Raw genomic sequence first — 24,658 nt, 5'->3', positions numbered from 1 at the left:
CAAACTGCATCCTGTCACAATCCAATTACATTTCCATTTCCTGCGTGCCCTGTGGTCTTGTTTCTGTGCGTACTGTTCAAATACCGCAGGAGGGCTCAGTATGCACACATGTATGCGTTAAAACACACACACACACACACACACACACACACACACACACACACACACACACACACACACACACACACACACACACACACACACACACACACACACACACACACACACACACACACACACACACACACACACACACAGAGGCAAAACCATGCCTGTAACCAAACCACCTCCACCCATGAAATATTCATCCAGACAGGGTATTTACACCAGTTAAGTGTCTTTCTCCGGGGTAGCAGACAGCTCAGCGCTGTGAAAATAGGATAAGAGGAGAAAACGGTGAGCAGGGGAAAAATAAGGAAAGGAATGGGGAGCACGATGCTGAGTAAAATTCATAACTAATAACTTTATAAATAAAACTAACGTGACTTCACTTGGAATGAAACAGCTGAATAGAAAACTCCTGAGGGGGGAATGAGGATGAAATCTGACATTAATGGGATGAAAATACGTTCCAACAACTGCCTCATTTTGCATACAAAGTTTTGTACCGTAGCTTCTCCCTCTCTGGATTTGTGTTTGGCCCTGCAGAAGACAGAAAAAAAGTGAAAAAGATTTGAAAGAAGGAAGACAAGCATCCAGTCATCCACTCACACCTCCTCAGAGTCAACTCTAAGTGCTTCCTGTGAGCTCTGCAGGTGCTGGTGACAGACGAGGCTATCCTATGTTATAACATGGCTCTGAAAAAAACACTCCATTCTGATTGGTCAGTTTCTGCTATTTTGAACAGAATGCTGCTATAAAGACAGCCTTGTTTCTGCAGGCATAGTTCTGACTCAACCTGAACTCAGAGCGACATCGAATCATATCACTCTGAGGACGTTTTGTATTCTTGACATGAGCCGTGTGTGTGAGTCTAAATGCAGTAAAATTAAAAAAATCCATTAAGTTAAAGATTTGGAGGGCCAAATCAAAACAGAATCCTCATAAAACCTTGAACAGCAGACCGTCCTCTGTGTTGTTTAATTTAAAAGACTCAAGATTAATCCAACACAGGCAAAATACTTGGCAATGGTGGCAAAAACAAACCGTCCTTTTAATGGGAATAAACCTCAACTGAGCTAATCGACAGGCAGCCATCTGCCATGTTCTGACAAGTCGTAAAAGACAACAAAAAGGACAAAAAGAAATGTGGAGCAGGACTGTATAGAAATCTGCTAAAAGAAGTCAGAAAAAGTAAATGAGAGGAGGGGATTTGGCTCTATCAAAAAATAAAAGCTAAAATAGCAGCAAACTTCAGGCAGAACCCTGTGTTGAACATTCTGTCAATCTATGTGGTCCCATCTTATTTCATGTCACCATCAGGGAAAAGTTTTGTTAAATGTGAGTTATAATTTAAATACGCAGCCCACAGAATTTAACTATGCAGGTTGACAAGGCTGACCAATCTGCTACAGCTTGAATGGAAACATGTCACAAATGAAAAAAACTGAGCCCAAGAAGACAAAACAACTGCATCAACAGCAAACATTAAACAAGACATGGAAACAAAAGAGCTCCAGGCCTTTAGGGGGTGCTGAGTGGAACACTTCATGACATTGTATTATAGGTGGGAATTGGCTGTCAGACATAACTACACGTGTTTTTCATTACTCAGTGTTTCTGCAGGGGAAAAAACTGTATAGATTGTGGACGCAGTCTCTGTGATGTCACCTGTCTGTTCCTGAAACAGCGAAATGAAGCTAATCAGTGGATGCAGCCATATTGAATATGCCATTGGCCTTGAGCTTCCTTTCTAATAGCTACAGGGCGCCCGTCAGTCACGTGACCTGAGCTGTGACAATCAGATGATCCTAATATCTTCTAAACTGCTGAGTTAAAAAAAATCAACCTGCCCTCCCTCACAGTGTGTCAATAGTGAAAGTGAAAGGGTAGTGTTATTACCTCCGCCAAGGAGGTTATTGGGAGAGTTTGTCGGTTTGTTTGTCTGTGAACAACAAAACTCAAAAAGTAATGAAAAGATCTTGATGACATTTTCAGGAAATGTTTGAAATGGGATAAGGAAGAAGTGATTACATTTTGGAGGTGATCTGGATCACTGTCTGGATCCAGGTTTTTTTTTTTTTCAAGGATTCTTTATCATTGTGAGATAGGGCTGTTTTTACCATATGTGTATGTAACTCCACGATAAATGGTCAGGTTGCTTTGCGAAACAATACACGACAAGGTCACCATGATTTCTGACAGATGTTAAAAAATTATCCAGATCCTGGCAATATTCTAGATACTGAGATCCGGAATATGGAATATGTACTTAGTCATCATAATTTTCAACACTTTCAGGTAACAAATTATCGTACAAACCTGCAACTAACACTAAATTGTAGCAGACAGTCTGCTGAAAGGGGGTATAACATTAAAGTAGGACTGAAGTGTTGCATGACAACTACAGTATGCTTGGCGGAGGTCTGCGCTCTCTGAGTGCTTTTCTAGTTTTAATTAATGTCATCATATTCCGTTCAACCTTCCCTAAAAGCTGTAGTGCTGTTGTTCGACTGGTTTTTATAATGTCTCAGTACATGTTTTTTCTTTTGTCCGTGTTTTGAACCAAACATGACAAATTTCTTGTTTCTATGTAGCCTTCTTTGTAATAAACTGGACCTTTCTGGATCAACCTCAGATTTGTTATCTCTATAAAGGGGTCTTTTTTTTTACTGTAGTGGTTGAAAAACATTTTTAGGACACAGAGATCCTTTCAGAATGGGTCTAGACCCCTCTATAACTCCAGTTTCTTTGCTTTATAACAACACTCTGTCTCCATCTCTCTGTCTTTCCCCCTGCGTGCTTTCCTAAATGAAAAGATAGTATGAATGACTGGCTGCATGAATGAAATGTGCACTTCTCTGAGGCTGTATTGCAAACCTTGTTTTCTTTCTCTCTGCTGTCACTCAGAATAAAAGGCCCCTGTCACAGCAGACCACATTGATTTGCTGGTGTGTTTTGGTCATGCTCTGTCTGATTTTTTCCTCTTTTCCACACATGTAGGCAGATTCTTTGGAGCGATCAGACCAATCTGCTGCACAGGGAGCAGTCCATCGCTGGAGAGGAGGGGGTGAGGAATTAGAGGCAACACATTCTCCCCCTCCTCTCCATCCTCCCCTTCACAGACCAACGTATGTGCAGGAGGGGGAGGTGAATGCAGAGGTTGAATGCACTGGTGTGTGTGTGTGTATCTCTGAGTTTACGTGTGTACGCGTGTGAGGAGGGTTCAGCCAATCAGAGAAGCACCAGGTACCTCTCCCCCCTTCAGCCTTTGTTTGGTCTGCTCCATCTCCCCCCTCAGTGGTTTCTGCTGCAGTATAAGTCACAGCCTGCGCCGCTCGCGCTGACATACACACGCGCGCACACGCACAAACCAGGGAGACAGACAAGCACACACACGCATACGAGCGCAAATCCTCTTACAACTCGCCAGTGCCCACAGCAGATTAACAGGCTGCACATCTCAAATTGTATTCCAAATGTGCCACCTTTGCACGGGTCCTCCTCCTCTTCTTCCTGCACTTTCTCCTCTTCCTCCTGAGCTACAACCGGACTTCTCCTCTGCACCTGCTTCTGCTGCTTCTTTCCCTCCTCCTCCGCTCCGTCTTCAACCTCTGGCAACCAGCCCGTTTGCCTCTGCAGCTGAGATGACCAGGCAGCCAGCCTGAGGCAGAGGAGGAACCTCTCAGACACAGAGGTAGAGAAAGAGGGGGAGGAAAGAAAGACAAGAAGAAAGACAGAGGGGCTGAAAAGGTAGGAAGAGAAGGATTATTTGTGATTGAGAGCACCTCCAGAGAAGGAAGAAAGGAGGAGGGGGGTCAGTACGGCCAGGTTCGGAGAATTGGAGGTGGAGGAGGAGGAGGGGGAGGAGGGGGGAACAGAAGAGGAGAGAGCTTCAGCGATTAGAGGAGAGAAAAAGAGGAGAAAAGAAGAGCTGAGTGCTGACCATGAAGGCTCTGTTGCTGCTGGTCCTGCCTTGGCTCAGCCCGGCCAACTACACTGACAATTTGGGCAACCTGCACATCCTCTACTCTGAGCTGTGAGTACAACAACAGTCAGCATCCTCCTTCCAGCATCCCCCTATCATCATCATCATCTCTCCCCCTCCATCATTTCCCTGTCCATCAGCGGTCCATCTCTCTGTGTTATTGTGCACGTCTGTCACTTTTACCAGCCTCTGATCTGTGTGTTTGTGCAGCACATTCCAGTATTTACACTGTATCCCTCACTCTAAGAGTTTGAGTGTCTCTCTCTGGTGTAGTGGTAATGATGAAACCTGCTCCTTGCTGCCCTGCTCATTGGTCGCAGGCAGCAGGTTGAGCTTTGTGCTGTCCAGGACAGTTTGGATGCTCCAGCACTGCAGCATGGCATCTCTCTCCCCCTCTATCTATCTCCCTCTCTTCAGCAGCATGTGCGCGTGTGTCTGTATTGATTTGAGAGAAATGTCAGCATGCTTTCACTCACAGTTGTAGGGTTTTTTTTATTTTTGTTACGCTCTATGTGCTTGTGTGTGTGTATGTCTGTGCTCCTGCTCAGCATATGGACGGTTGTAACTACAGTGTGTTTGTTGTGGACTTTCACCTCAGCATTAAAAATTCATAGCTGGCTTTTCTCGTGTGGCATCTGTTTAGGAAAGAGCGAAGAATCCTAAGCGAGCAGAGGAAATGAATACAACCATGAAATAACACATAAACATTAAAAAATGTGTTTTTAATCATACTTTCATGAATATTTTATCAGCAGCTTCATCAAACGGACAGTTGTTAATTTATGACACCATGGAAACAAACCTCTCATCCTGTGCAACAACAACAACAGCAGAGTGACTCTCCTGTTGATTATTTTGCTCTTGGAAAGAGGTTGAAAATGTGGAAAAGACAGCCTCAGCTTTAACTGCTGTTCATTTAATTGCCTGTTTTAAGAATAGTCTCAAACATATCAGTTTATGAAGAAACAAACCAGAGAAAAGCAGAGATTCCTCAAGCATTAGATGCTTCTCCCGCTGGTTACATTAACACAGATGAATGAGGATTAGGCGATGTTGAATTTGAACCAAGGAAACAATCATTCACTCGTATGAGTCACTCATTCGTTGAATATTTTGCAATCAGTAATCATCTTTTGATCAACAGACACTGTAAACATTTTCTGTTTGGGATCTGAATAGATGCAAAAAACATTGTTTGATTTCTTGCTTTTTCCAAAACGCAAAATTCTTCAGTTCCTGAAAAAAACAAACAGAAATTAAAAGACAGCTCTGCACATGTCAAGATGCTTATAATCAAGATTTTAATAAAACAAATGTTCCTTACATTTGGTATTGTTTAATTTTGAACAGAAAGTGACATCTTTCTGCTGTGCTGAAATTGCATCCAAGATAACTGTCACTATCCACTGATCTGTTGACCATTTTTGCACCTGTTAGTGAAAAAAACCCCAGGGAAAATAGTGACAGAAAAGACAGTCACAGTATCACAGGGCTCAAGGCGATACATCTCCGTCTTGCTTCTCAGCCCATTTGTTTTAAGTTTGCATAATTTAATCTTCAAATTCATGAAATTTGAATCACCCAAACTTTGGCATTTCTTTGACTGTGACTGAATTTGTTGTCAAGACATTGAATAATTGACGGATCATTCAGAAAGAAGAAAAAAAAAGCACACCAGTCCCACTCCAGTCTACGTCACACTTTCTGGTTCTTGGCTCTTGTCCTCTGAATGTTGTTCTCCTCTCTGTATTGGTCCTCTGACTCTCTTTGTGTGGGAAGTTAATGTCGGCTATATTCAGCAGCTCCGTGTGAAGCCAGAGCTCTCTGATCCCCAAGCTGGGCTATACGCTCGGCTCTCCAGCCTGCCGGAAATGTCCCATTATACTGCATGAATACATGGAACAATGGAGCGCCTCGCAAATCCCTCATTTCATTGTATGCTCTCACTGAGCGGAGCTTTGGCTCCTGCAGACACCAACAGCCCATATTGCACGGCGCTGGATGCCAAAAAGGAGAGCCGAGAACGGGGAAGAAGGGCAAAGAAGGCAGATTGGTTTGGAAGAAGAGAGGCAGGGGAAATGAAATCCAATATACAGGAAGAAAAGGAGAAAGAAGGGAAGGCAGTAAGGATGGAAATAAAGTGAATAAGAGAAGTAGAGGGGAGATGTGAGGAGGCTGGAGGACATAAGGTCACATCATGTGCCTGCCCACACTATAGACTGTAAATATTGGACATGGCTACTGTGATTACCCTCTGCATCGTTTACTACCTTTCTGAAGCCTCTAATTCACCATATCAGCTGCTGCTGTGTTGTGTTATGTTTTCTTTTTTTTTTAGAGCCAGGTGAGAATGTAATTAGACATTAGTTTGGGATAGTTATGAAGTATACTTGAGCAGGTTCACCATCTGTGTTTTCACAGACAGCAATATGATTTTTGGTCAGGGATGACCTGATCTCTGGCAGGGAGCTCGCTGCTTCCTCTATTGGATCGATGGTTGCCACTGGAGGCGCTAAAGAGCTAGGTACAGTAAGCCGAGGTACAACAGGGATGTGTGGATTTAAGCTGCATTTCCACCAAGTGGTCTGGTTTGGATCAGTGTAGTTTGGTATGGGTTGGATCGGTAAAGCCTGATCATGTTTTATGTCTTTCCTTCTTGGGAGGTGGCATTAGTTACGTATTAACGTGACGCCACAACAACGTGGCACAGTGTACCCTGCTTATTAATCCAACAAAGAAGAAAAATGTGAAACAGTAAACAAAGAGAAATGATAGAAGACATTCAGCAATTTGTCCTCTTTGTGATTTTCATGTGGCTCTTTGTTACAAAACGCAATCGAGCTTTGTTTCAGAGAAGCCTGTGTGTCGCCAATAGAAATACAGAAGCTGTTGCACAGTAAGTGACGATTCTTGCGACCAGTGAACGGACCACAGTGTTGTAGCTTCATCTTCTGGGGTTGGATCAGTGTGTCTGGCACCCCTATGGAAGGGTCCCAAAAAGTGGGACGTCTTGGTTATTTGGGGATCTGTCGCGGGATTAGTCAATGGAAATGCCACAAAATAAATGCTTTTGACAATTTAACAACAAAAGCCGTGTTGTGCCACCTGCCACTAGGTGGAGCTGTAGCTCTTGTTTGTGTCTGCTTCCATGATGTTTTAAAGTCCTACTACCTAGATGTAAACAGTCACAGAACTCATTCAGTAGTGCGATGTGGTTTGTCAGTAACAGACATATAAACGATAACCTGCAAGGCTATCGGACGGCTGGTGGTGCTAGCTCTGCTTCACACACACACACACACACAGCAAACCAGTTTGACTTTTTTTTACCTGAGACTCTGTGATCCTGTGTTTCCCTGTGATAAATACATTATGCTTAGTAGGCTAATTACATGCTAGTTAGCTCTAAATAACATATCAAACAACATACTGTTAGTACATTAGACCACACAGAGGTAATGAAAAACCATGTGAAATCTTCAACACCACAAACCCATCTGGGAGGTTAGGCAGTATATTTTAAAGTAGCTTGTTTGGCATAATTAACCCCTTTAAAGCTGCAGAAATGGGCCAAAGTGATGGTTTATATATTTTCATTCACTTTTGGAGCCAGCCCCAAGTGGCCATGAAAGGGACTACAGCTTTGGCATTCCTGTGTCTGATTTAATCAAACTCTTTAGTTAGTTTTTTTTTTTTTTTTTTGGCCTGAACCATAGACAGGATTTTCATGTTGAAAACAACCAGCATGCCCGGTCTGCGGATCGTTTGTTGTCAGTTGATCCCTTTCCCTCAAAGCGACATGTATTGACAGACAGAGTGTGTGTCGGCGTGTCTCCACGCTTGTGACAGTGAGCTTTCAGCTGATTATGACATGACAGAGAGAAAAACCAGGAGCAGACATCTCGGACGTGGTGTTTTTCTGCCTGGCTGGAGAGCCGTGGCACACCATTTGTCTTTATCCATACTGTTGACAGCAGCAGCCTCCAGCTCCCTCGTGTGACTGCCGCATATTTATCCTGCTTCCGCTCTTCACTCGTGCTTCTCCCTCCTCTCTTTCTTTCCTGATTTGTTTCAATTTAAATGATTGCTACAGTGCGGTTGTATTGCGTGGGAAAAGCGAGAGTGGTTGCGATCCCTCTTCCTCACACATAAACGTGCGTGCAGAGGCTTGTATACAGGATATATTGGCTAACAATGCACAGGGAGAGTAAATGTTTCTCTGTGATGAAATGTAATCCAGTTACTGGCGTTTTCCTCTGTCAGCAGGATCCAATAAAACAGCAGCACAGACACATACAGGGGGGCATCTAGATTGTGATTTCCTCACTCCTTACTTAACTTACAAACACACACATTAGACCTTGACTCCTTCCTCCCCTGATAATCACAGGGCAGTGCTGGAGAGCATTAATGATTAATCTGTGTTCATTTCTGGGCCTGTGCTGAGATGTCTTAAACACGGTAATTAGCTTAGCTTCCATCCTTTTCTGGCTTCATCTCTGATATGTTTGATCAACACACTCGCAGCACTCTGAACACTTTCTAACAGGGATTAAAGCGACTCTTCTGCCACACACCCACTGGATCCGAAAAATACGAGCTGCTTTTTTTGAAAGCTAAGGCCATCTTGAGTCAAATGCCGAGCTCCTTTTGGCCATTTAACTGCTTCAAGCATGTTGCTCGCTTTGCTAATTAGACTTTTGTTTGGATTAAATATTAATCCCTGATCAGTAGTGGGGCTGCGCCCTGTCTCACCATATCTAGCAGGCCAGAAATACACCAAAGGCCAAGCTAAGAGATAAAAATCAGACTCCTTCTTACCCTCAACAACTTTTACAGCTCTCTGCGAGGAGATAACACCAAAGCAGCTTAATTATTTTTCTTTGCATGGGGTCTCAAGTATGAAGCAGAGTCAGTGCAGCAGCTGTGGGAGACTTTCAATGCATGGGTAGACAAAGTGTACAGCAGATTACACTGCACACACACAAACCCACAAGTGCTGCAAGGACACACGTAGAGGACACAATGAAGTGGTTCACAAACAAACAGGAGAATGCATTAATCTCATATTACACATAACACTTCTCATGACACAAACATGCATGAAAACAAACATGTCAAACAGCGTACAGCTAAAGTTTTTATGATGCATGTGTAAGAAAAGAGTGGATGCATAATGTATGTTCTCATTTATTCATGAAGAAGTGAGAAGCAGGTCAGAGTTTACTTCTGCAGAGACTTTCTGTCAGATGTGTCGCTGCTGGAGCAGAAACAGCAGCAGCCAGGTGAGCAGGTATTAGTGTCAGCGTGCAGAGAGGGTTTAAAGACAGGAATGAAATCTGTGTCTTCTATATTCTATGGGAGGTATGAAGAAGGGAGATATGAGGAAAAATCTGCATGTGATAATGAAACATTTTTAAGCTCTTACCATCCAGTTCATGAGAAGACTTTTGATATTTATTAGTCAACAATAACAGCAGAAGAGCGGCTATGAATGGTGTTTTAGAGAATATAGTTTGGTCCACACCTGCAGCTATTACATTCATTTCCGTTTTTTATGTTCTTTTCATGAAACTTCTTCCAGTAAACGCAAATACTGAGCAAACGGAGCAGTTTATGACTCATTTAATGGTCTCTGTGTTAGGGAGTGGAGACGATGGGCACTGCAAAAAAAAAAAAAAAAGTCATAACAAAGGGTAGAAACATAATGAAGCATGCTCACATTAAAACCAGTGTTTCTTAACGGTAGGCTCTGCAGGAATTTTTTGGTACTTGTTAGTAAACACAACATTCAAACTGGCTCCTCCTCTTTGGATCAGTGCCAGCAGCAGAGCACACCACTGCCTCTGACCGTGATTATGTGAACACACTCACTTGCCCAGCAACCACCTGTAGCATCGCGTTGGAGAGACTTGAAAGCTTTGCACCTAGCTTGGCATGTTAGCACAAGCTAATCACTGGTATTTGACACATGCAGCTAACAGAAAGCCAACTCGTGTCGCCCCTCATCCTGTGCTTCTCTTCAAGTGCCCGTAAGTGAGTGTAAGTTAGGCCAAGCTTCACCCTTGTTAAGTTAAAAACTTTACCTGTTTGGTAATTGTTTTACTTTGGTTGTTTTTCATCCTCTGTGCCAAGTCCACTACCGTAGCCGCTCATTATTAGCTTCTTCCACTCGCAATCATCAAAACACAAAATCACTTGTGAACTGGGCGCTCTGTGATTGACTGAGGTAACCACACTTCCTCTGCCCAGAAATGTCTTGATACCAGTACATTGTCATCATACAGGCAGAGGGAGGGGTTGAGGCAGACACAGAGAATGACACACATAGGTATAGAGGCCTGTAGGATGTATGGAGCAGGGTTATTCCTGTAAAAAGTTGACATTTAACTTTTCAGTAAAATCCTGCTGACCCTACCTTTGAGCTGTGAGAAATAGAAAGGACATTGGGAGGGTCTCTGAGCAGACATGCAAACTCTAACAGAGCTTTCTTCGGTGTTCATCCTTCATGAGGCCTTTAATGAAAGCCAAACTATCTGCAGAGTTTGCCTCCTCTTCAAAACAAATGGACCAAGTAATTAAAGTCAGTTAAAAAAAACACTGAATAAAGTCGTTTCACGTTAAATACCAGTGTCTATCTGATGCTCTTCTACCAGCACAAGATGATCATCATCACATGAGTTCAGCTTGTTCTGGGGTCAGGATTTCTTTTGTTTTCATCATTCATGAGTTTTTAAGCAGAGCCAACTTCTGTGCAGAGGTCTCCTCCTCTACAAAACAAATGGAGCTGCTAATTAAAACAAGTAAAACTACAAAAACACAGCATTGTGGTGAGCATCAGACACAGGAGGCACAGCGAGGAAGCTGCTGGCCAAGCTGGAACTAATGTCAACACTTTCTTGTAAACTAATCCTGTGTTCTTGGAGGACGATGGGGGATAACTGTTCCTTCCTTTTTTTTAATTTTAATACTTGTTTCTTATACTAAGTAACCCTGAGCAGCAGGAAACTGGTCTAAACTCTGTCAGGGGACAGTTTTTCCTGTGTTTTCTGCACCCTGTGAGGCTGTTTGTCCTTCCCAAGTTGAGTGAAATGGCCAAACTTTTGAAGCACCCTCTGATCAGGATAGCTGGATGACCCAGCTCTATTTAAAAGTAAGATTTATTTTGTGTCCGCATTGCAGACCTCCTTCATATCAGTGCTGAATCACTCTCACTGTGTGCCCTACTTCCTTACCGTTATCACTGAGGATGTGTGTATTGTGGAAATCTGTTAACCTTTGCCTGGGGCCGGCTCACACTCTGTGTTTACGGTCTTTAAAGCCTAAAGTGGAACCTTTTGGACGGGCTCCTGTCTGCAGCAGGCTAACCTGTAGGAGGGGGGTCTGTACGAGCGTCCTGCAGAGCGTAGAGGGGAGCAGCGTGGAGTTAATCTCTCACGTGAACAGTGTCCTGCTGGGCGCCGGGGTGTGGGGAAGGGCTGATCAGTGCTGGCTGTGTGTCAGGCGGTTGTACCATGGCACGTGGAGGTAGAGAAAACAGGACACTGCCAAAGGCTAGTGTGGCACAGAATGAGAAATATAGGCTAAAGGGTGCCAAGAGCAATATGGGACAGCAGGCTTGTGGGGATTCTCTGTGATCGCGTTCTGTCATGAGGGGAGAATTACAGTTAGACTGGGTTCAGAGAGGGAACGGGATACACAGTATTTCACTGAATGGTTGGAGAGCTCTCACTGCAGGGGTGGACACATGTGAAGAGTGTGAGTAAAGGGAGATCCAGCACAGCCTGAGAGCAGAATAAATCAATTCTACTACTTCCTGCACTCTTTTTCTTCTTCTTCTGTTGACAGAAACAGTGAGGTAGCTTTCCTGTGTGCAACCAGATACTGACCTAATGAAAGCTGCATAAATGTCCTTCCACTCTGATCATGAGGTCAGGCCTGGACTGATGATGGTGTGTATTGATTGGCTGAAAAAGCATGACTCAGAGTTTGGGCTGCAGCTAACAGGCTGACTCGCCTGGCAGGCCTCCGCACTCGTAAACACACACAGATGCATGAGCAAGCCAAACCTGCCGAGCCACCCCCGTCCCCCCCCCCAAGGCTGCTGGGGCGCTCAATGGAAAGCCCAAACACAAAGCGAGGATTAATGTGCACAGTGTGTGAACGCACCAATTCACTTTTAGTTTTTGTTTGCGTTCATTTCATTTCCGGTAAGAAGTCACACCCAACCAAACCTGGCTTCATCTGTGTTTGGAAACAAGCTTAGTCAAAATATGCTCCCCCAGCTGAGCCCCCCCCTGCCCCCCAGCTGTGGCCTCACCCCCCTCCTCTCACAGCAGATGGGATTACCCCTCACAGCAGGCGGATCCAATCAACACACCAGCGTGTCCTCTGATTAACACTCCTCTAGTTCATCATTAACTGGATTACTCTGTCCATCTCTACGCTGCTCTTTCCTCTCCCTGTCTATGAATCTATCCATCATTCCTCCCACCCCCCACCATCAAACTTTACTTCATGTGTTCAGCAAATGGACCAATAAAGAGTAACTGATTGATACTAATGGAATCAAATACTCAGTCCAAGCTTTAGGTTTGTTTGATGATCCACCAATCCCATGTTACACCAGCTTTTTATTTTTCTTCATGTTACGTCGTAAGTTTTCTTCCCTGCTTTCACTGTTTCAGAAAAGGCATTTTATCCCAAGTGTTTTTGAGTCTTAATGACTTAAAGGAAATAAAAACAAAGGTTTTGGAATTGAACCACTACATTTCCTCAGCCAGCAGCTGCACATTTGGCTGCAATGGTGGCAGCATAACCCATTGGGACAGATGTGTCTGATTGAAGTGAAGCCACTTTAAGTGCTTGTTGTTGCCAATAAGTGGCACAGATTGTCGTTCTTATTGTGTGGAAACATCATGAAAGAGGATCCCTGCAGCAGTAGACTGTAATATTCTTGAAGAGAAAGATGTTTCTAACAGAATGACTCATTAAATGGCTCTCCGTGGGCTTCTGTTGACAAAAACCATCACTTTGCCACACAGAATACAGGAATTGTCGGTCCACTCTCACAGTGACTTGTTTTGTTTCTGTACCACTGTTTGACTCGATTGTTTAAGTTGGTTAGTTGAGATTATTTCCAGTATTTAGAGCAGCGTTGTATTGAAGAGGCTGGTAATGCCACATATTTCCTCTCTGCTGTATAAACTGTAAAGACTACTGAGTGGAGCGGTAACATGAGGAGAGAAAGACAGAGAGAACTGGTGGAGTGTAGTGTATTTTTACTGCAAATGGCCAATAAGAAACAATTTAAAACTGTGTTAATTTGGCTCTGATGCAGCCATGCCTCTCTGTCTTCAGTATCGTCCCACCCACAGCACCATACCTTAAGTGCCTTAAAATAAAGATAAATAAAGAAAATAAAAAAATCTGCATTTACACTGAAACTCAGATGGACTGAAAACGCTGTAGTAAGCATGCCAGGCCTGTAGGTGTGGAGTTAAGCTGGCCATCTGGTGTATTGGGGAATACTAAGCTAAAAAGTGGAGCAAAAGATGCTAATTTTGTTGAAAGACAGTCAGCAGAAACAGAAGATTGAGCAGCACAAGCATAACACCGAAGTTCGTAACGATCGTAACAACGGTACTGTTGTCCTGTTGTATGCGCTCCCGAGGTGGAGTGTGGCTCTCTGGTGTCACTGAAAACGCCGGCTCACTGTTTACATGGCAATGGTGTCGGGAGCTTTTCAGAAAAATCCCACTCTGGAGGCCATTTCAAAAGTTTGTGTTTTAGGTCGGCTGAAACGCAGTTTCCGTGTAAACGCGAGGCTGAAACGCATCAAAACGTACTGTAGTGAGGAGGGGGTCTCCCCGGGTTAGAAGGGTCGAAAACACGACTCAAAACAGCTCGTTGCCGTCACACTGCACGTTTGTTGTTTGCAGGAGAGATCAGACATCCTTCATGTGATCTTCTAAGCACACTTTTGTGAGGGTAAAACAAAATGTCGAACAGCATGTCGATCCCGGGAAAACTCCTCGAAGTGTGTGTGTTACGTCGTTACGTCTGTATACATCACCATAGTAACCCAAAAGCATTTAAAGACACACTACACAGAGAGGCGATCATTACAGTACCCTAAAACCATCGTCGTGTAAACGGCCTAAGTATGTCCAAAAGTTCAGGAATTTAAATTAAGATAATGGTTGGAGTTAGTGTTATACAAAATTTTGACACCAGTATTTTCACTTTCACTGCAAATGGATATCGGCTCCAAATATCGGTTATCGGCCTCCTTGGCTACTAACAATCGGTATCGGCCCTGGAAAAAAGCATATCAGTCTATCTCTACATTATACCTTATGTTAGCCTGCTTGTGCTCATGCATAAAGTGAACCCCACTAAAGCCCACCTCTTCCAAGTGTGCCAAAGCACGGCACATTTGCAGTCACACTGGTCCTAAGTGATAAATCTGACTGTAGTTAATACTTAACGCATGTTGTTTAAGTTTTTGACCATATTTTAGCAGAAAAATGATCACTTGGGTTTAAAACATTAAAAGTAAACAAACAAGCAAGCTTTACCTTAAAGTCATGCAACAATCAGTGTAAGCATCTGATCTGAAGGGAATAGCTGGTTAGCAGGGTGTTAGCTATACCAGCACACCCTGAAATCTACAACAAAAAATCAAAGTCTTAATACAAACTTGAGGCAGATTCAGGAGGAAAATACTACAAAGGAGAGGACTTAACCAGATGTGGACCTCTTAGCGGTCTGTACATGGTCCACAACTAGAATCTGCCACCTTAGAAACTGTCTCACTTGAGTGTTTGCCAGGGTTTCTGTGACGGCAGAAGCATCTTGAACATGTTTTTTCTTTTTACGATCATGTGACAAATACATACAGACTGCATCAGTCAGGTCAGTTTTCTGTGCGTAAAAGTGATACCAGATTGTGTATAAGTCATAGATAATGAGAAACTGGTGACAGCATGATGTGGAGCTATAAGGAGGCCTTGGCAGCTTTCAATTTCTAGGTACTGTTTATATTTGGATTTATATCAAAGAAAAGTAGTTGGTTCAAAGAAGAAGTCTTTTTTTTCACAGTGAAAGAGACGACTGTTCAGCTGGTGCTGAGGAGTGAAAGTGCATCCTTCTGCATCTTTGTTAGAGCTCCAAAAATAAACTCCACACAATCGCTGCCAGCTCCCTCACATTTTCTGTCACACAAAGAAGTTCCCCAAATGTCACACAAACACAGCTGTAGTATTCTGCACCTTTAACCTGCAGGCTACCTCCTGGTCTTCTCAGGTTCCTTTTTTGGAGAGTTAGAAAGTTGCCTGCTGGTGTCACAACTTGTCAGAAACAAGTCTGTGCTGCTGCTTTCAGAATAATAAGGAGTTAGAGAAAGAAAAGAAGAGCCGCCCTGAGGAAAGTTTGCCTTTTGGTCAGAGCCGGGACAGTTGGCTGATGAGTTTGAGAATAAATTTTACTTTAAAATGAAAACCATGAGGCTGATTAGAGGCGTGAGATATCCACACTGCTCACTTTCTGTATCCGACTGCCTGACCTGAACCCGTCACCCCCAGCGGAGGTAATTTGCGCTGTCTGTAGAGTCAGGCCCAATGCGATTGTCCGCGGTGGCAGTCAGTCAGGGATCGGAGAGAGTATTTGGGTTAGGAAGGATAATCCACTCACCCCTAAAGAGGATTGCAGAATCTCACAGGCTTTGATGAGTTGTGAGCTGGTGTTTATTTCACCTCACAAGAACGGGGCTGTTTGTGTCAGAGCCAGGGCACTTCAGCACGAGCACCACGTCACAGAGAGCATCATGGGTAACTTCTATAAAGCCGGGGAGAGGGGAAGGAAAAAGGGAGAGGAGGAAGGGGAGGATAAAGGAGGAGGGAGTGCAGAGGATGTTTCAGCGTCTTTGCTTCTTATCTCTGCACAGATCCGGGTTTAGAGAGATGCTGGGATAACCGAGGCTGTGCTGACCGAGACACGGACACTGCAGCGCTAATGAGCATCCTCTAAGCTCAGTGATCAACCCCGGAAAAACCATGCATCATTACCACAACAAATTCTAATATGTTCTGACCCCCCCGCCTCTACCAGCACAAACACACACTCACACACAAGCGTGCATTTTCCAGCACATTATCTCCTGCTCCACTTCCCCTTCATATACAGCAAAAAGAAACATTTCTAACAGTGAAATTAGTTATTTAGACTGAAAAAAGCATTTTATACTCCTATTAACTTTGATGATGTAGCATGCAATATATATATATTTTGATGACAGTATTCGTTTTTTAGTGTTCAGTGAAAATGATCTATTTAACTGATAGTGCAATGTGCATTTGCACCGTAAATATAAATAAGAAAAAAGACAAAATTGTTCCATATGAGCCATTGTTGACAGTATACATTTTTCACTACTTTTTACTACTCATTCATCTTACAGAAATCTTTTTGCGTAGTATGTAATTTTTTCTGCTATAAATACATTATTCACAGCACAATACATGTGTCTTACTTTACATTTACATGTTCTACCATGTCACATGGACTCCCTCTGTTCAATATACAATGTGCACGAACAGTATGTTTATTTTAAAGTAAGGTATACAGTACAAAATTCCTTTCATCATCTTCTAAGTAATACACATTGTACTGAAACGCACCTCTGTTTCACAGTGCAATACACATTACGGTACATACAGATGAATTTTTGCTTTGTCTCTATGGATTTTCGTTACTTGTTAGTAAACACAACATTCAAACTGGGCTCCTTCTCCTTGGCTCAGTGCCAGCAGCAGCACACACTCACTGTTTCCATCTGAAGCTATGAAAACACCTGTAGCATTGTGGTTCTATGTGGGAGGGACTTGAGAGCTGTGCACCTGACTTGGCATGATAGCACAAGGTCATCATGAGTATAAATACCCGGTTAGCAGAAAAACAACTCGCGTCCTTTTTTGTCCCCTGCTGCTCTCCAAGTGCCCGTAAGCGAGTGAAAATCGAGTCAAGCTTCACCCTCGTTTAGGGAAAAGACTTAATCTGTTTGGTGCTTTGTTTCATTTTAGTTGTTTTTTTCTTGCTCCATGCGACGTACACTAAGGTAGCCACTCAGGATAGCTTCTTACACTCACAACTACCAACACGCAAAGTAACCTGGGCACTGCATGGGCTGTGACTGGCTGATGTAACCACCCTTACTCTCCACCTGAAACGTCCTGATACAACCAAAACATCAAAATACAGGCTGAGGAGGGGGTAAAGGCAGACACAGACACTAACACACATGTATAGAGGTCCAGAAGTGACGATGAGCAGGATTATTCCTTTAAAAGTGGACGTTTTATTTTCTAGGAAATCCTGCAGACTCTACTTTTAAAGATGAAGCATTCCTTTTTAGTATACCATCAACAAAGAATTTTTATTCTTTTTCATTTCCTTTCTTCCATATTTTTTTTTTAACATATAGAAAAAGAGAGAGGTGATGTACCTCACTCGTTGCACCCGTCCAGAATCCAGACTTCAATTGGCTCACTTACTTTACTCTGAGACTCTGGGACCACCCTGCTGTGAGAGACACAAGGGGCTTTCTGTGGTGCTCTCCTGCCTGTAACCTCAGGAAGCCCTCGGTGGCCTTAACGTTACAATCTAAGCAGAGATATAGCTGCAGGTTTTCCAGTAAGTCTTATCCTCCTGAGGGGAGGGGATTTTAATTAACAGGAGACAAAGCCTTTAATAAACCAGGCGCAGAGTAAACAGTGGCTGCCGTCTCTGAGACTCTCTGCGTTGTGATGAACTCTATTTCTGGGACTGATCAAAACACAGAGTCCTATCTGCTTTTCCCAGCGACAGCTCTAAATATATTTACTCTTTGGTTTCTATCCTCTGTGTCTGAGCTCCAAGATTTCAGTACACGCACCAGAAATGAACTCCTTAAGATCTTCTTTTCTGAAAACTTGTGTGCAGTGTGCATTCATTAAAACTTGGACAGACATTTTGCTAAGTTTTGGGTGGTCTGTAAGATTTATGTAACTGAATGAACCTGTATTTGAAGGTATTTTGCCCATTTCCACCAACGGACTGTGGTTTTTACATTTTCCACTCACCCTGCTGAAATACAGGAATGCTTTTTAAGTCTTCAGTTCCATGTAGTCAGCGTGGACCACAAGTCTTATACAACTGTGTGTACCTAGGACGGGGAAGAAAGAAACTGTTCAGATTAGTTTTAATAGTTGGAGCTGCAGCACCAGTCTTTAGTGTGGAGTAAATCTGTGAGTGGATGGAGACATTAGCAGCTTGAGGAAATTACACGAAACGAGTGTAAATAAATTTGTACAATAATACGGATTGTTAAAGCTGTAATCTGTGATGTTTGTTGAGTTCAGAGGATTACTGCAAATATCTGTACTTACTCTGCACTGGAAAGTCTTTAAAATTACTTTAGGAATAGAAAAGTGAGATCTCTCTGATGGTTGAGGACTCTGCAAGATCATGAGATTTTAGAGCCTAAGCATTTCAATAAAAACTGCATTTCTTTTCTTCTTCTTCTTTTTCTGGTGTCAGCTGTCTGTTCCCACTGTTACTGCTCCTTTCATCCGTACTTCTTTGGTCAGAGCAGCTGAAAACATCACTCACTGAACATTTCACTTTCATGGAGGCAGGCTGTTTCCTCATTATCTCAACTGCAGCTAAAACATAAGGAAAACTGCACAATGCTACAATCTGTTCAAGGATGTGTCTTGGGAGCTCCTATTTTTACATCCTCCTCTGTTCTTGCAGACAGTTATGTAACTACCTATAGTTTTTTTCCAGCAGCGTGCAGCTTTAATTTTTCTAATTGATAGTGAGTGACACCCGGAGAGCGTCTGCCCTCTGCAGACTGCAGCGCTGCCCTCTCCTCCTCTGCTGCTGCTGATTGAAATATTGCTCTATTCACCCACTTCACTCAGTTAAGTGCTGTGTTCCTGCACAGACATGCTTGATAGCATTCAATTTACTAACTGAATGAACAGGAATAACTCACCATGGCACTGCCCACACACAGGTGTACACACACATGCACCAGACACATGCACCGTACCTCAGTGTTGTGTCACAGAGTGGGATCAATAGGTGCTTCACTTCTCTGTGATCCTGTTTCTAAGTGCAAGTCTGGGATACAAGTGAGATATAGAGCCCACTTCAGGATGAAATGATTTTCCCTGTGAAATGTGGACACAGTGCCTGACCCACTCTGACAGCTCGGTTATTGAGACAAAATGCTCTTTCTAGTGATGTGGTGCCCTGAAGGGGGCCAGCAGCTTCCTTTGGCTTCACTGGTTCACCAACACGGACTGGAGGTTTCTCTGGTAACTCTGTGATAAAGGCCATTGTTTCACTTAAGTGACAATATTTTAAATCGTTAGCTCTTTATTTTGCTCTCTGTAAGGGTAAAAGGAGGCTAAGTTAAATGTTAAAGAAAAACAACAACAGCTGATACAAAAATCTTTGTGTTTCCAATCAGAGTGCTTGTTTTTGACAGTGGAGGATCACAAAACAGAACAGATCCTTTCTCTAACTGACGCCCGAGTCAAAGAGTAAGCTGCTATTTTTGAAAGCAGAATCAACACTTTGTGACTCTCACCACTGTCACCAATGCAAAACTACATAAGTTTATTAGGGCCATCAGTGATGGAGAAAATATTTTTGGGGCAGGTCGAGATTTAAGTCAAAATGACAGGACTAAAGTCAAATGTGGAGAATAAAGTCAAAATGTGAAGATTCAATTTGAAATTCAAAGTCAGCTCCTCGACAGCCACAAGTAGTAGTAGTAGTAGCAGCTTCCAGTGCAGGAGCCAAAACGACAGTCTCCAGAGTCAGTGTATGTTTTGATGATTAGATTTTCCATTCAGAAAAAGGTATTGAAAAACAAAGAATGAGTAGTTATTTGATTTTCATTTTAAAAATAAAAAAAAAAGGGTAAAAAGAAATTTAAGACACATTTCTGTATCAGGGTCCAGAAGTGATAAATAAAACTTTAAAAACTGGTTGGTTTCACTTCCTGTTTCTGGAAACAATAAATAAACTGTTAGAAGACAGAAACAAAGCACAGTTTTAATATTGTTCAACCGGAAGTTGCCTTTTCAAAGTAAGAGAGCAAGTACAGTGCTGTTTTCTGGCAAGAGGACCAAAATGACCTTTACCTGTAGTTTTCCTAACCAAGGTAAAATGTCTTTGGAAACTTAGGACTTAGTTTAACTTTTTTCATCTACTACTTCAACTATGATGCTGAAATTGTATTTCGACTCTATTCCCGACATTTCAGCTTTCATCCCAACCTGCCCCAAAATCCTTTTTTCAATCAATGTGGCCCTAATCTGCTTCTGTACAAAACATCCCAAACTATTCCCCAATTTCTTGGATTGGGCTGCATGTGTGAATGCAACCTCACCCACATCTTTCAAGGTAAGCTCCTTTTTATTCCTGAAAATGTGCCGGGAAATTTGAAAATGTGATGTTGCAAGTAGCATACGGTGTCTCTGAATAGTCAAAGTACCCTGGAAACAAGCTGGCCGGGTGCAAACCCCCCCCCCCCCAAAAAAAAATATCAAACTTGCTCAGAAAAAATAATGATGGACATAAGTTTTTACATGAGTGTGCAAACAGGATTGACGTAACATTGGATCAAATTTGTTTTTTGATGTGCATCAATTTCAGAAAAAAAATATGTGTGCAAAGACCTACACTTCAAGGGAAGGATCTTCATGCTTATTGGTTATGGCAGTGCAAATGAGTTGCTGGAATTTAGATTTTTAAAATTCATTAACGCTGAAGTTGAACATTGAACAGAGAAATGTGCATCATTTGAGCCACCAACGAGGACTCAGGTCTTTACTTAAGGTGAATTTCATGTCCATCACTTTGTTTGCGTTTGACGTGACACATCATTAGACACCAAATTGACACACAACACAAACAAATACAGGTCAACAACTACAGCACAGATACACAAAAACAGACAACCTTCTTAGCATCACCCCCCACACACTGAGACATCAGTGTACAGACCTGAGAAAAATATCTCCCATCAACCCACACTGTGTTGAAACAACAGGAAGCTGCTGAAAATTTGTAAAGTTTCTGTCTCTAAGTGTGGCATCACTGCACATTAGTGAAATACACAATGTTGTGTGAGTGAAGTCTGGTGGCTCTGAAGAGACCTCACTGTTACAGCTGTTTCTCTCACCCTCGAAGATTTGGTCTCTGTGGTCTTCTCTGTAACAGACACTTACAGAGCAACGACGTGAGCCTTTCAGTGACAACCTTTGGTGGATGTTATTTGCTTGTGAGGATTGCTCTGCAGCTATCAAAGCCTGTTTTGCAACTTTTGACTGAGGCAACAAATCATTTCAATGCTAAAACATGTCAAACCAAGGGCCCAGGTTTTAAAATAAGAGTTTTACCTCTCAACCCTTCCCTTTGAGTTTAATATCAACCCTGTCAGAGCCAGCAGCGAGCAGCACATCATACAGCAGAGGAGAATAGATGCTGCTTCCTTTGTTTTCCCGAGCTACTGTTGAAGTGGAGCCTGGTCCTGATCCAGCTCATTAAAACCCAGTTAATGTTTGTGCTGATGGCTCCGCAGAGACAGCCACAGAGACACGGCGGTGTTATTCTTCCTCTGATGGAGCGTCAGCTCAAAGCCTTCACGGCTTACAGACGGAGGAAAATTCTCCAACAATAAGACACCCCACTCTGTGGGGATATCTTTAATTCACACACAAACATTCCCAATTTAATAACGTCAGCGTGGAGAGCCTTTTATTACATGCAGAATAATATGCGTGTGTGTGTGTGTGGGTGTGATTATGAGTTTGAGAGAGACACTGTTGTTGTTGTGGTGCTGTTGACAGGAAGACGGCATCTGGAACTTAGGAATTAGATTTGTTTTTTGAGAAAAACAACATTCAGAGGATCTCTGTTTTATATTCAAATGTCGTGTCAGCTCCCCTCCCGCTCTCCTCTAATGAGCGCTTTCTTACGTGTGTGTGTTCAATCATCTGTCAGAGCTGCTCGCACTCACAGCCACAGAGAAACCCTCCCTACATGTGATTAAAGACAGCCACACAAAGGAGGTGTGCAAGCCCCAGAAATTGTGTTTCTTTTTTTCATTATGAGAGTAAATATGACATTTCTTTTTTTTCTGTGTCAGAGAGGTGCAGCATGAATTCCAAGAGAGCGCTACGGGAGATATTCTGCCGTAGCATGGTGATGGTGTTGTAGCGGCTGTGTGGTATCTGTCTGAGTGGTAAGGTCAGATAAGCGGGCTTTGTGTGAGGCAGGATATAGAGTTCGGCATGCAGGGAGCCTCAGGCTGGACGAGAAGCAGAAATCTGCTCACATTAGTCTTTGAAATGTGACCTTTTCACTCTGTATTTACATGAACTTGTTGACTTCTATTCTGCAGTGAAAGTGATGCTCTTTATTCCTGCCTCAGTGTGCAGTTTATTACAAAATTCATCACATCATCAGTGTCATCATTTCGCATAAACCAGCTTCACCACTTAATCTGAGAGTAATGAGTTCAGTATGACTGACCTTTGACCCCCTCTCTGCAGGTGTAAAGGGGCATCTCATTATGGCCTCTCAGCGGACAGGAAGCGGCGCTCACAGGAGGGCGAATGCACGGACAGCACGTCAGAGCTCACCATTGCCACGCTCCCCAATGATGGCCCCACCTCCGCTGCTGTGGCCCTGCTGTCAGACGAGCCCGGCCTGGTTAACCCCGCCTTCGACCCCAGCATGGAGGACAACAGCCAATCAGGCAGCACGACCAGCCTGGCTGCCCGCAGCAGCACCAAGAAGAGTGAGTGTGAGTGGGCGACGGATGTTTGTGTTTGTGTGTGGTCGTGTTCAGTCCTGCATGACGTCACCCATTGAGAGAGAAAGAGACTGAGCGGGTGTGAGAGGGAAAGAGGAGGTGTGTGTTTGAAAGACTCATTCACTGAAAAGAGCCAAGATTTTTGAACACAGTCACAAAGTCCTGGAGCCAAAATCAGATGTCTGCAGAGAATGCAAACGTAAACACAACCTTAACTTAGCAAGAGCACAGATACTTAAACACACAAAACCTCAGGTAAAAGTAGAAACACTGATTTAACTTTTTAACTGCTCTTAAGTAGATAAAAAGAGAGTCAGGATGGAAATGTCCGCACACGCCTCTATTGACTGTTTCTGGCTTTTTCTCAACTGAGATTCCACAACAGTGCCTTAACAAAGCTGTGACGTCAACATGTGTTTGTACTTTTGCATTAAACTCAAAGCAGCATTTTATTGAAGTCCCAGTAGAAGCTGCAGAAGCACGAGAAGCACGATGTGCCAACTAATAACAGGAGCCTCTTTGCAGACACACAAAATCACAGCTGCAATTCATTTATACAACGTGACGCCATTCTTTTTCTCCTGTTATGACCCCTGATGCTGGCCGAGGGATATTATAATAACCTCATCCCAACATTAAATCCACAGCAAGTGTACATGCTCTGTGCTGCCTGCACCATGAATTGTTCTCTTACACAAGAATCATTCAAAATGCTCAGAACAGCTCAAAAACACTAGACACAAAATCATCAAACTACTGTGAATAACATCATATACATATATATATATATATATATATATATATATATATATATATATATATATATATATAAATCAATAAACTATTGTTTTGTACTTCTACCATACTTTTTATGTCTTGGAAGTCAAAGGGTTTTTGTTTTCTTGTGTTTAAGAGTGTTTAATGTTTGTAGGCTAATAATCAGCTCCAGAAAAAAAGTTAAAATTTTAAAATTCATTTTGTTTCTAATTATAATCAAAGACCTACAGTTGATTTTTAGCTGATAAAAATACATTTGACAATTTTTTTTTCCTTATCATCTACAATTTGACAAGTACGGTGGCTGGTAGGTGTCAGATGATTTGCAAAAGTCACACCATGAATGTAAAAGCGACAACACAACGGTGTTAAAGAAGTCAGTTATTCCAACAGACACAGAAAAGGTGTGAAAAAAAAAGTCAAAGTTTTTTTTTTTTTTTTTTACTTCAGGTATGATAAATATAGCTTCATAGGGGTGTCACCTTGTGATAGCCTACATAGTACTTATATTTCTTATTTACCTGTAATATGTCATCTTACACTTAGCATTATAGCTATTTCTATCAAAGCTTTATTTAAAAAAGAAAACAATCATTTACATATGTCACAACTTTTCTATGTCTGTTTGGATAACTTTCCTCTTAACTTACCTTTTGTTGTGGCTTTCAGTTCAATTAAAAAAACTTTATTGACACCTACTGGCCACCGTAGATAGGAAGTGTGTGCATGGAGTTTAATTTGAAATCCCACACAGATTCTATTCGCTGTTGTGACTTCCTGTTCAGGATAATCTGCTCTGTTAGCATGCTGGAAATTAGCTACGCTGAAACAGACTCAGCTTGTTTGTAGTTAGCACAGCTGAGGGAGACTTTTGAGATGAATTTTGACATGCACAGAACATTGGCACTGCAGAAAGTGGA

At 42.6% G+C, this 24,658-nt stretch overlaps 1 protein-coding gene across 2 annotated transcripts in view; it reads left to right on the top strand.

The window, feature by feature from the left end:
* Positions 1-3,424: 3,424 nt before the first annotated feature.
* lnx1 (ligand of numb-protein X 1) overlaps positions 3,425-24,658 on the top strand; it is a 41,945-nt gene continuing 20,711 nt past the window's right edge. Inside the window, exons 1-2 of one of the 2 annotated variants that reach the window (XM_074668162.1) lie at positions 3,425-4,138; positions 22,699-22,946. In XM_074668162.1, coding sequence (XP_074524263.1) covers positions 4,047-4,138; positions 22,699-22,946 — 340 coding nt within the window. In that variant the 5' untranslated portion in view covers positions 3,425-4,046. Of the gene's footprint in view, positions 4,139-22,698; positions 22,953-24,658 lie in introns of both variants that reach the window. The other variant, XM_074668161.1, reaches the window with a different exon arrangement.

Source organism: Halichoeres trimaculatus, unplaced genomic scaffold, assembly GCF_033239565.1.
Source record: "Halichoeres trimaculatus isolate MK-OKI-2021-1 unplaced genomic scaffold, fHalTri1.1 fHalTri1_scaffold_4, whole genome shotgun sequence".
In the NCBI taxonomy this organism is placed as follows: domain Eukaryota; kingdom Metazoa; phylum Chordata; class Actinopteri; order Labriformes; family Labridae; genus Halichoeres; species Halichoeres trimaculatus.
The sequence above is the reverse complement of the archived record's forward strand: the minus strand, read 5'-3'. Positions and strand labels throughout refer to the sequence as shown.